Source organism: Onychomys torridus, chromosome 8 (genome assembly GCF_903995425.1).
Source record: "Onychomys torridus chromosome 8, mOncTor1.1, whole genome shotgun sequence".
Classification (NCBI taxonomy): domain Eukaryota; kingdom Metazoa; phylum Chordata; class Mammalia; order Rodentia; family Cricetidae; genus Onychomys; species Onychomys torridus.
Window position 1 is genome coordinate 106,337,058 of NC_050450.1, and position 12,257 is coordinate 106,349,314.

Genomic DNA, 12,257 nt, shown 5'->3' on the forward strand with positions numbered 1-12,257 from the left:
GCCCCACACCCCAATCCTTGAGGGCTTCCCTCCTGCACCGGGAACTGCTAAATCAGAAAAAGCCATCCTGGTTTGAAGAAAGAAATCTTTATTAATCTTAATAATAATACTGTTAATTTGAATGGTCACACCGTGGAAGCATACAGAATGGTAAGAAAGGAAGCCTGGGGCTCGGCTGCAGTCCTGGGGAGGGGCTGGGATGAGGGGTTCCGAGCTGCTGTGGGAAAAGGGTCCGAAACAGCAGAAGGCGAGGGGCTCTGTACAGAGGACAGAGCCGGAGGCAGGCGCGGGGCTATGTACAACAGGAATAGAAAAGGAGGGTTCCGTTTCCATAGCTTCGGTGGCTGATGCTGGATAGAAAGTGAGGTGATTTATTTTGAGGTGTCATGAGACAGTGGTGCCGCGTCGGGAGCCATGGGTTCTGTTAATTTTTTGCTGTTAATCCTACTCCGCCTATCCCTGCCTTGCCAGGGGCTTCTTGCTACCTGTCCCCTGTCACCTTCCACGGGGGCTGCTGCTTCCCTGTGACTCCCACTGCACCTGCCCAGGGAGCCAAGGGCTGCAGCCCCGCTGGCCTTCCCATGGTGGGGCCAGCCCGGACCTTCCCCCACTCCTTGCCTTCCCCATGGGTCCTGCTCTGACTGTGGCCCTCCAGACCCATAGCACCTTGACTCCCAACCTCGAGGTGCAGCCCAGGGCTGGCCCATCTGTCATCCCCTGCTCCCCGGCAGAACTGAGCCTACAGAAGGGAGTGGGAAGGAGGGCTGGGTCCTAGCAGACAGCTGAGGTTGGCCTTCAGGAAGGCTGCCACTTCAAACAAGTCCTGGGCTCCAGGGCCCACCTGTCCACGCCCACAGCATGAGGACTGGGCCCCCGCTGGCTGGGCTCCCTTTGTTCTCTGTAGCTGGAAGCTTTTTCACATAGGGGAGCGGAGCATGGGGTGCCCCAGAGTTCTGGAGCCATGTCAGCCCTTTGCATTGGGAGTTGGACCCCAGGGCGGCTGGTTGGACAGCTGACGGCACTGGCAGCTCATTCAATGAGGCCAGGCTGGAGACCTGGGATGAGTGACAAGCCGCTGGCCCCTAACTGCCCCCAGCCCCTCCAGGGCTCAGCAGGCGATAGCCCAAGTCAGCTGGCCGCTCCTTCTCAGGGGCCTGCTCCACCCTAGGAACCCCTGCCTGGGGAGCAGGGTGGGAAGACTGGACAGATACCCGAGCCCCCCCCCCCCCCCGCCCCACACCCACGGGCCACATCTTCCCTCCAGGTCTTCCCCTGCGCCTGGCCGCATCCCTACTGCACCGCCAGCCAGGCAAGGCCACTCTCCGGCGCCCCCTGGGGGACGAGCTCCCTTGGTGCGGGCGTACGCCAGACGTGGACTTGGTTGGATGCCTCTTGGTTTGGTTGGAATCTTTTGTTGTTGTTGCTGCTTGGATCTTAACATCTTTTTTTGTTTTGTTTTTTGTTTTGTGATTTTTTTTGTTTTTTTGTTTTTGCCCTTCATGGTCCGAGAAGGAGACGGTGGAAGGTTTCACTACAACAGAAACAGAAAGGGAAGGCTTGCAGTTTCTGAGCGGTGGCTGCAGCACATCAGGGCCACTGTGCCTGTCCAACCTGAAGCACAGTACCCCACAGCTTCTGGAACCCCACCACAAGCTGGACCTAAAGTAGACTATCTTGTAGGGATGGGCAGGGCTGTGAGTGGATGATGGGTAGGGTATGATAGAGAATGTGGGAGGAGAGGGAGCAGGGATCTCGATCTACAGTGGGGCTTGCAGCTTTGGTAGCCTTGTGGTCCCGAACCCCCAGAGTGGAGGGGCCAGCACCTGCTAGATCTCCAGAGCTATCAGCTTGACCTCAGGTACCAACTGGCATCCCTTCCGGGACTCTAGGCAATAGAGCTAGGTGGGTCCCACAGGCCACAGAGGCACACACATGCTAACGGAGGGTGGGGTGGCCACAGGAAGGCTGGGGGGAGGAAGCTGACGCATGTCTCTGGCCTGACTGCTGACACCCTTCCCTCTCTGTGATGAACCTCAACAAAAGGTATGCTGAGTCTTGGGGATGGGTGGGCGGCTCTGTAGGTTAAGGACAAATACCCAGAGCCATCAGCTTCAGGAGGTGGTCAGGCTCAGGAAGGGTCTCCAGGTCCACCAATGCAGGGTGACCCTGGGACAGGGACATTTCCATTTCTGTAAGGAATCCCAGAGCTAGGGTGATTGCAGCAGTATACACACAGAACAGTGTGCTGTGACTACTTGGACAGGAGCATCATTAGTAGACTTTAATAGAAACATTAACTTCAGCTGAGTGGAAGTCCAGAGGGGCCGCAGCTACTCCTGACATTCCTAGGGAGAGGTGGATGGAGGCCCTCCTCCCACTGGGAAACCCACTGATTAGGCCTAGAGCCCTGGTGCTCCTCTATCGGTCACCAAGCATGGGGGTGGCCAGGCCTGCAGGGTGTTGGCTGAGGTGGCTCTGAGGGAGGCTTGGTGGCACTTCTGGAGCTCTGAGGGCCCGTGTTGCCCTGAGACATAGGCATGGCCCTGGTAGGCCACTTGCCGTCCCCCCGGCCTGGCTCCCGCTGTACGCATACTGTACCTGAAGTGGCTTGTACAACATCAACAACGTCAAGATAGGAAAGCAAGGTTCAGACATACAGGAAAACCAGGGTCAGAGACACACACACCAGCATGGGTGGGGTGGGGAGACCAGCTGGCTGGAGGTAAAAATCTACGGACTTTAGAGTCGCAGAGGGTCAGCGGTGCTTGTTGCTGACCGGGAGGGGCGCACTGTCTTCCTGGTGGCTGTGTCTGGTGTTGGGACTGTAGGGTTTGGTTTGGAATAAGCAGTGGTGTGAATGCTGTGAGGGGTCTCTTGCTAGTAGGGGGTGAAGCGGCTGTACCCTCCTCGGCAGAGGCTAGCCTGCAACATCAAAGATGAAAAACAGCCAATCAGTACCATCTTATGGTATCGGGAGGAAAAATCGAAAAGAAAAAAAAAATAAGGAGAACAAAGAACGAAAGAAAGAAAGAAATAGCTAACCCCACTTTCTTTCCCCCAATGGCACTTCTTTGGGAAGAACGGGTTTGGGGTTGCCATGGCAACGGGGGGGCTGGTTCCTTGGTGGTGGTCTTGGGACTGGGAGGGATGGCCCTCTCTTGCAGACTTTTATACTGTTTCTGGGGTCACTTCTTGGGGCTTCAGCTGGGTCCACTGTGCCCTCTGGTGGAGCTATCAGCCCAGTCAGGATGCTCCGACAGGGTGCCTAGTCTGTGGCTCCAGAGCCGCTGAAGCCTGAGGGGCACACCAGATGGTCACAGCTCCTGCCCTGCATCTGGGCCTCCTAGGTTTGGCTCTGTGTCCTGCCAGAGAGTATTCTGTGGAATCTTGTCCCCACCCCCTAAGTTTTACAGAAAATGGGAATAAAGGAGCAAATGCAGGAGGAAAAAGTTGGAGGATAAGCATAACCTAGAGGGGCCTGTGAGTCAGCCAGAGCTTTTAGTTAGCAGCTGCCTTGAGGCTGAGCTGTGCAGGCAGCCCGGGCCCTCAGGCTGCAGTCCTGGGTCTGGGTCTTTTCCTGTGTGGCCATGGCACCCTCTCAGCTAGAGCCCCCACTGGCTTGTTCAGGATGTCTGGGGCTTGTTAAAAATCAACAAAGACAAAAATTCCAAGGGAATAATCAAAACCAAGGAAGGTAGAAAAAAAATCCATGTTGCCCCTCAGCTTTCTCTCTTTATTGCTCCCCCCCAAATGTTTTCATCTTTGATGCTGGATGCCAAGCTAAAAACATACATCAACATCCCTGGGGGTCTAAGCACAGGAAGTAGGTAGGTGTGCACTGGACACAGACTGGGATACAGAGGGTCTGGGCTATGTTGACAACTGGGCATACACATACACATACACACATACACATGCACACAGACACACCAGCCTGCCCACCCTCCCACCCTGCTAGGGTCCTCTCCACCCTGAAACCATGAATGAGGCTGCTGGAGACCGTATCCCTGGAGCCCTGGGGTAGTCTGGGAAGAGAGTTTGGTGAGAAAGGGTTGCCATACTTTAGTTCCCCTGCTAAGTGAGAATGGCGGCTTGGGGGTTAACCTCAGACACTTCAGGCTAGGCCTCTGGAGCCACTGCAGGGAGGAAAGGCCATGGTACTGGTTTTGGGGGCCTTGACAGGACTGTGGTCACTGGGCTCCTGAACACTAGGATGCTTCCCAGAGGTCCATTCATTATGGAAGGCTGGACCTGCCTTGGGGCAAGTCCCTCCCTCTCGATAGTTTCCCCCCCCTCTCCAGATCTAGGCACTGGCTGGATGTCCCACCCATGCCATTACAGGATGGATCTCGTCACCGTTACTGGCAGCTGTTCTTACCATGGTTCCGATGCTGTAGGTTGCTGTGGGGCCGATGGTGTGATGGTAGGGATCAGTGGCTGCATAGACTCTGCCATAACTAGGGAAGAGCAGGGAGGGAGAGGGTGCGGAGAGGGGCAGCTGAAGCAGGCAACAGCTGACCAGCCTTCCCAGACCAGCAGCCTTCCCACGAGGCCTCTCCCTCCCCCACAGGGCCCTCTCAGCTTCCTGTCCATCCTTCCTGTTTGGAAGCAAGTTTCTGGAACTTAGCAGTATACCCCCTTTGTTAGGTGGTCAATGTGTTCTGCCTGGTGACCCAGGAGGGAATGGAATCCTTAGCAAGTTTGTTTGACTCGGCCTCCAGCAAGAGCTAGGGCTAAGAGCTGGGGCTTTGAGAGGAGAGAGAGATGGGGATGGGGACTTGGAACATCATGGCCCAAGAGGTGGCACCCTGTCCCAGATGACCTTTTGCTCACCTAATTTGTGATGTGACAAATTCTTTGAGGACAAGGCTGGGTCCTAGCACCCTGTACGCCTTGCACATTTGGGAAGGTGGGGCAACAGGCCGTAAGGAGGGCAAGAGTTGGAAGAGTTGGAGGACCCCACCAGCTATGGGGTGGGGAGCAGGCAGCCTCCAGGCCACAGGGAGCATGTAGATAAGAATACCAGCTTTCTGTAGGCAGATAGCTCAAACAGGAACTCTGAAGATACCAGGCCAAGAGTCTGAGGGAAAAGGCATTAGGCTTGGCCTCTAATGAGGACTTGCCCCCGAGAAAGCATAGCTTTCTTCCTGGGCATGCTCACAGCTGGGCAGAGGGAGAGCTGGGTGCTCCCAGATACAAACTGGACCAGAGTTGTTTTCAGAGACCAAATGGAGGCCCCCAGTCGCTCTCCTTGTAAGGAGTCTTGAGAGCTGTGAGACCCCTGGGTTGAGAATCAGGTGTTATATCTGCTACATGAGAGAGAAGTCATTAATCAGTCAGGGACTCCCTGGTTCGTGGATCTCTGAGTTCAGTCTGGATTTGCTTTCCTTCCAGCCCTGCACTCACCAGACACAGGCACCCACAGGTCCTGAGTGGTGGGTGGGGCTTCCTGTCTGTCTGAAACCACCCCCCCCCCCAAAGAGCCTACCACAACCCCTGTGTGGCCTGCTGCTCCCAGCCTCACCTGTCGCTGTAGGCTGCTGCGGCTGCTGCTGCGGGCTGAGCATATCTGTAAGCTGCATAGCCTCCCTGCAGGGGAGGTGGGAAGGAGAAATGGCAGACAGACTCAGTGGGGCTCACTCAGGTTGAGGCAGAGCCAGAGAAACTGAGGTGGACACAGACCCAGGCCCTCAGAGGGGCTGCAGACATTCTCAGGCCTCCTGTGACTTTCTGCCCCCACCTAGGCCTGGTGTGGCTTAGGTGGTCCTGGCTTGGGAACCTGGTTTGTGGTCTGAGAACTGCACTGTTCCAAGATGATGCAGGGTTGCCTGTTCATTTGTCCTTCCTTCTTTCCTTTCCTTCCTTCCTTCCTTCCTTCCTTCCTTCCTTCCTTCCTTCCTTCCTTCCTTCCTTTTCTCACAAACACTTGTAATTTCATTGCATACTAATGTATACCAATTGTGTCTCTGGCTGCATGCTGGTCTGGGCACACAGTAAGTGCCCAGAGACCTACCAACAGACCAGCTACTACTTGAATGCTGACAGTCACAGAAGCCCACTGGTGACGCTAGACACAGTCCTGGACGCCAGGAAGGATGAAAGGGGCCTTGAAGGGATTGGCTCAGATATGCCTTAGACAAGTTAATTATGGCTAGCTGTCCAGGGGCAAGGCAGCCAGGTTCACTGTCGGGGGATGCTCACTGAGGGTTCTGAGTCAGTGAAAGTGATGAGCACAGTTTCAAAGGGAGGGGAAGGCACAGGACCTCACCCAGAGAGAACGGACAGCCAGGGCCTGCCTCTGGTCTCTCTCAAGGCCTCCACACCAGGAACAGGTGTCCTTGGATGCTGATTTTAGCATGGTTAGGTCAGTGCCCCTCATATAACCCCCTGCCACATGGGGCAGGATGCCTTAGGCTTATAGGGCTACTGGGACAGCCATTAGCAATGGCCATAGTCTGTGTGCACTGATGCTCAACACTAAGTCCAAAGGGAGGGAAGAGTGAGGCCCTGAGGGCAGACAGATTTCTCATGGGCACAGTGTTGGACTTACACCCTTCCCTCCCCAGGGCTACACTTACATAAATCTCAGCACCATAAAATCCATCCTGATACACGACCCTGGAAGCAAACGGACAAGAGAGTGGTGGGAACGCTGGAGAGGTGGGGTAGGCCGGCTCCGGTGTCTGCTGAGGAGGGAGGGGGCACGGTGCCAGCCCCGCCCACGGGACTGGCATTTTAACAAGCGTTTGCTCCAGTGCCCTGTTTGGTATAACAATAGAGTAACACCCTTGCTGGTCAGCTCCTTTCTCCCAAAACCCAGGGGCCCATCAGCCCACTCCTGCCACCCTCCTCTACCTCCCCCAGGCAGCTGTCCCCCTTCATTGGTGGAGGGCAGGACCCCAGGGAAGGGCCCAGAGAGGACTCCCAGGAGGCCCTTGCTGGACCCAAGGGCTAATGCATGCCCTAGTTGGCATTCAGATGACATGTTGGTGCTAAATGACCCCTCAGAGGCTATCAATCCCTGGCAGTGACCCCTGTGGTGAGGACACTGATGGTGCAGGGGGTTGCAGTGCTGGGTCCTGGGGTCCCCACCATTCTATCCTGCCCCACAGCTCTGGAAGGGCTGCTGAGCTGCCTTAACTTCTCAGGGGTGCCGCCCGTACCCCCTGGCCTTCCTTCAGCCTCCCCTTCCAGGTACTCACGCTCCGTAAGTCGGAATGGGGGGTGGAGGTGGTGCAGCTCGAAATGTATTATACACAGCACGGCCCCGGCCCCGCAGGTGCGCACCCCGGTAGGCGACAGCGGTGCCCGTGGTGGGGTAGGGAAAACTGGTCACTGCAGGAAGGAGCCCGAGAAAGCAGGAGAGGACAAGTGAAGAGAGGCTTACAGCCCCACTTGCCCTGCCCCAGCCCATCCCACCTGCCCCTGTCCCCGCCTTTACCTGCATAGAATTCGGGCCCATAGACTGCCCCTACTACAGGGTTTAGCTTCCAGCCTAGAACAGAAAGAACCGTCACTGGCTTCCCAAACCTACTGCTACCTCTCCTTCTGCCTGGAACCCCCAAAGGCAGTAAACAGCTAGGTTACAGGGATGCTTTAACACTTAGCAAAGGGCAGAACCCTGTCCAGGAATGGGCAGAGGAGGCGGGGCATCAACCCGGCTCCCTCTCCTGACACCATAGCTATGCGCTACTGGAGGAATAGCAGGCAGCCCCACGTTAGCCCATCACCTGGATTCTTGGTTCCCCCTGCAGTGGGACCTCCCCCAGCTTGCTCCTGGGCACTCTTGCCCTGGGGCATCAGAAGCTTGGGGTACAATGGGAAGGGGAGACACAGTGTGAAAATATCTGTATCTACAGTTGGGACAAAGGATTCACTGTTAGGGTGTTTCTTCACCTCCCACCTGAAAGTCTCCCTGCTGCTCTGAGGGTCCTGGGTCCCCCACCCTCTGTCCTCTTATTTCAAGTCCTTCTGTAGGGTTTCTGGGGGAGGGGGGAGGAAGACATTAGACTGAAGAGAAGAAGCAGTGATATGGCCAGCGAAATGACTCAGTGGGTAAAGGTGCTTGCCACTAAACCTGGTGACCAGAGTTCAAGTCCCCAGACCTACATGGTGGAAGGAGAGAACCAACTCTTGCACGTTGTTCTCCGATTTCCACACATGGTACACAATGTTAAAAGAATAATAATGATGATGATGAATAGGTCCCATGTACTAGGAGTGTGCCAAAAATACTGGTGTTAACTCCTGAGGTTCTCCTCGTACATGGGGCAGGTACTACCACCTCCCCATTTTACACTCAGAAACACAGATTGGTAATACGGGTGTGTGTGTGTGTGTGTGTGTGTGTGTGTGTGTGTGAGTACCCTCAAACCTGTACTCTTAAGCCAGATGGGCTTCCTGGCTTCTCCCTGGGACTACAGCCGGACTCTGCACCCCACCCCTCCCTTCTTCCAGGTGGGCAGTCCTCTTTTCCCACTGGGACACAAGAGCAAAGCAGTTGGTTTCCCTGTGGTCTCCAGAGGTAGAAGCCAGCTGGACTGCAGTGGGCTGAGGCTACAGGTCAGATGGTAGGTGGCAAAGGATTAGCCCACCTCCTGATTTACTCAGGCCTCATCTGTACAGTCCTCATTTGCATGCATGATGAGGAGGGGCAGAGAGGACTTGAGCGCTGGTCAGCAGGCGAGAGGGTGGCAATGGGCTGTGGCAGACTGCGCATGGAAGGTCCTAACCCCAACTCTAACGGCCCCACAGGAGGGCAGGTGAGCAAGTGGCACCGAAGTGGAGCATCCAGGCACTCTACCCTCCTAAGTGAGACTAAGCACTTGCCATCCTCAGCCCTCTAGTTTCCCGCCTTGTGTCTAAACTGGCCAGGATTCTGGAATCTTCCAGACAGCCAAGGTTAGCAGGGAAGAAATCTGGTCAAAGAGACCCCCAAGATCTCATCTTCCAGGACAGATCATAATGGAGCAGAACCCCGGTTCTGGTCTGGGTCCCACTCTCCCTAGGCTTCTTCCCAGGTTCTTCTGGGTCCATCTTGGAAGAGGAGAATCAGGGGCTGCATCTTGTCTCAGGGGCCCTGGCACTGTGACCTGAGAATGACTACTTGCCTGCTGGCTTTGCTTCAGTTGAACCCCACAGAGACAGTCTGAGGACCCGGACTATGTGTGTCCACTGTAGGTAGGGCACCTGGTAACGCAGGGTGGGCTTGTTTCCTGCAGTGAGGACCTCAACACTCCCAAGGATGAACTTCACAGTACCCAGCGTTAAAGCGCTCATGAGCCAATGCCCCTCCTGGCCATGCCGCAGTGAACCCATGGCTGTCCGTCTGAAGCCCCAGGATTCTTGCCTGGTGATTGGAGGCACTGAAGCGCAACTCTGGGCAGCATGATGAGCAGAGCTTTCTGCCCCTCTCACTCCCTGACACCAGCCAGCAACAGTACTCCGAAGAGCCAGCCAGGAACAGAGCTGGCTGGGGCTGGGCTTACTCTGCACAACATATGCCTCAACTCTCCTGGTGTGTCCAGACAGTGGTGTGACTCAGGATCTTGAGTGAAGAGTGGGAAGGGGCTCAACTGTGTCACAGCTGCTGTGGACTACCCAAGCCCTGGGGATCCACAGAAGCCAACAGGTCCCTTCACTGCCAAAGCTCATGTGCAGTGGCTGCACACAGCAGCCCCTCAGCATGGGTGGCTGACTTTGGAGACAGACCTTCTAGTGCATGTCGTGGCTCTGCCCCTATGACCTAGTCCAGGGTCCAGAGGATTGTTTTAGGTGCCTGGGGCTCACACAGTGGCAGGCGCTCACGGTGGCTAGATCACTGTGTCCATTTACCCCAACCTGCAGAATCAAGACCTTATACTTACGCTCTGCACAGGACCAAGCTCAACTTCTTGAGCCATTAGAAATATCCAGATATTAAAGAAGACGGCTTTATCAACTGAATGGTGGTGAAGATGTGGTGGCTGAGTGATGGCTGGCTGGGATGCTGTGGAGTCATGTGTGTCTGAGCTGTGGTCCTGAGGACAAGCTCCACCCTCAGGAGGGCTTCCCCCATAATGACCACTGCTTAATCACACCACCCACAAACCCACATCTTGTCCATCTTAATAAAGCCTACCCTTTTACTACCGGTGCCAAGCACCAGCTAGCACAAATTGTTCAGGATTCACTAAGGACTCAGACAAATCCAAGACACCTTCAAGTTCTCAGAATTTTGAGAACCAAATCCTTGCAAAAGTGGGAAGGAGTCTTTGATACCCAGTCCTAAGCTGGATCCGTCAGAGTCCCCATCTGTGCTGGTTAGGTTTGTTTGTTTTCCCAACTTGACACAAGCTGGAGTCATCTGAAAGAGGGAACCTCAATTGAGAAGATGACCCTATCACATTAGCCTGTAGACAAGCCTGTGGAGCATTTCCTTGATTAATGATAGATGTGTAAGGACCCAGTACACTGAAGCAGTGCCGCCCCAGGCAGGTGGTCCTCACGGTATGAGGAAGCAGGCGGAATAAGACAGGGTGAGCAAGCCGGTATGTCCCTCCATGCTCTCTGCTTCAGTGCCTGCCTTGACTTCCCTTGGTGACGGACTGTGATCAGGATGTGTAAGCCAAATAAACCCTTTCTTCCCCAAGTTGCTTTTGGTTCTGGTGTTTATCCAGCAACAGAAAAACCTAACAAGGATACCCTCTCACCTAAGATCTGATACCTGAATGCTGTCCGACCACGTACCAACACTACCCATGGCTCTGCCACAGGCTTTCTGCACTAGTGGGTCTCCTAGCTCTACATATGGCTTATTGCTGAAGACAAGGGCAGCTGAGATGTGGTCCATCCTACCTCCAGGCAGAGGTGGGTCATTGTGCTGTCTATGAGTGGTACCATACCCCCAACTACAGATATTGTTCTCCAGTAGGCCCCAAGAGCTAGAAAAGTCTCTGCTGCACAGCCAGCTACCCTCAGGGCAGACCTCTCACTGGTAATCTTTAGCAATCTCTGTGGAGTCAGCCACCAGCACCTGCAGCCTAGCAAGTGTGCATACACAGAACCATATAGTTGACTTGCAGTGTGGTCAGCTGGGAGCTGCAGCTGACACTTCAGAGTCCAACAGACACGCTCCTTTCATTGACAGCCTCTTACATAACACTGACACCTGTGTCCCAGCCCTGAGTGGCCCTTAGAGATGCCATTTGTCATTCCCCAGCTCTCAGTGGTAGATGTAGGATCTCACGTGGCCCAAGCTGGCCTTGAACTTCTGATCCTTCTGCCTCTACTTTGCAAGTGCTGGGATTATAGCTGTGCACCACCACCGGTTTATGTGATGCAGAGGGATGAAGCTCAGGGCTCTGTGCATGCCAGGCAAATGCTCTACCAACTGAGCCACATCCCCCTCCATATTTGTGTTTTTCAGATGAAAACATTGGGGTCCAAGGATGTCTAGAAGTTTGACTGGGGTTCCTGACCCCTTCCTCCCTGTCCTGTGAATGAGGACAGTGCACTAGACCACAGAGCCCTCTAGACTTAATTCTACTTTCCCAGGAAGTCACCCATTTGTCACCCACTGCCTTTCTATATGGCCTCTGGGAGCTGTGGACACTTGGAAAAGCTCAGGGGCTCTGACTGGAGACACTAGCTATGTGGGTGGGGACGGTGACTCCAGCTGTCTGCCTCAGATGAACTCTCCTCTCTGACAGGACAGAAATGGGAAGGCTGGTACATCAGATGGGGACCGTGGAAGCAGGAAGAACCAGGAAGGCTGGCCTTTGGCTGCCTCAGCTTCCCCAGGCTTCTGCTACAGTCCCTGAAGCATGCCGGGAGTCTTGGGTTCTCACCGTTGGCATATGGGTTCCCGGGCTTCTTATTGGTCATGACCCGGGCTGTGGCATTATTAACCTGTCCAGAAGAGAGAGAGTGAGTGAGTGGGTCAACTTCATGGCAGGCCCTCAGCCACCCTGGTTTTGCCCTTGGGGTATTGCCTCTGGGGAGGAAGGCCACCGAGGCTCCTGAGCTGCTATCTAGCTGGGTCCAGGACACTGGCCCGGACTGGTGCTTTTTACAAAACAGTCCCAGTAAACAGAGTCCAACACTGTGGGTAAGTGCAGGCCCTTGGAGACAGCCCTAGGCCTGCTAGCAGGACAGGCTCCATGCTATTCTCTTGCAGGTAGTTGCCAAGGCCCTTCTAGGTGTATGTGCAGGATGGCTACCCCTATTACCATGGGCAAGCAACTCTTCCTGGGGTAGGGTCTTTGATCTCTCTCTGC

The 12,257-nt window shown here is 54.9% G+C and overlaps 1 protein-coding gene across 3 annotated transcripts in view; it reads right to left on the reverse strand.

The window, feature by feature from the left end:
* Positions 1-67: 67 nt before the first annotated feature.
* Positions 68-12,257, reverse strand: part of Rbfox3 (RNA binding fox-1 homolog 3) — a 119,429-nt gene continuing 107,239 nt past the window's right edge. Inside the window, exons 6-12 of one of the 3 annotated variants that reach the window (XM_036195575.1) lie at positions 11,829-11,889; positions 7,442-7,495; positions 7,203-7,335; positions 6,579-6,759; positions 5,525-5,589; positions 4,379-4,457; positions 68-1,531 (exon numbers count right to left, since the gene is read on the reverse strand). In XM_036195575.1, the coding sequence (XP_036051468.1) occupies positions 1,529-1,531; positions 4,379-4,457; positions 5,525-5,589; positions 6,579-6,759; positions 7,203-7,335; positions 7,442-7,495; positions 11,829-11,889 (576 nt within the window). In that variant the 3' untranslated portion in view covers positions 68-1,528. The other 2 variants (XM_036195576.1, XM_036195574.1) reach the window with 2 other exon arrangements.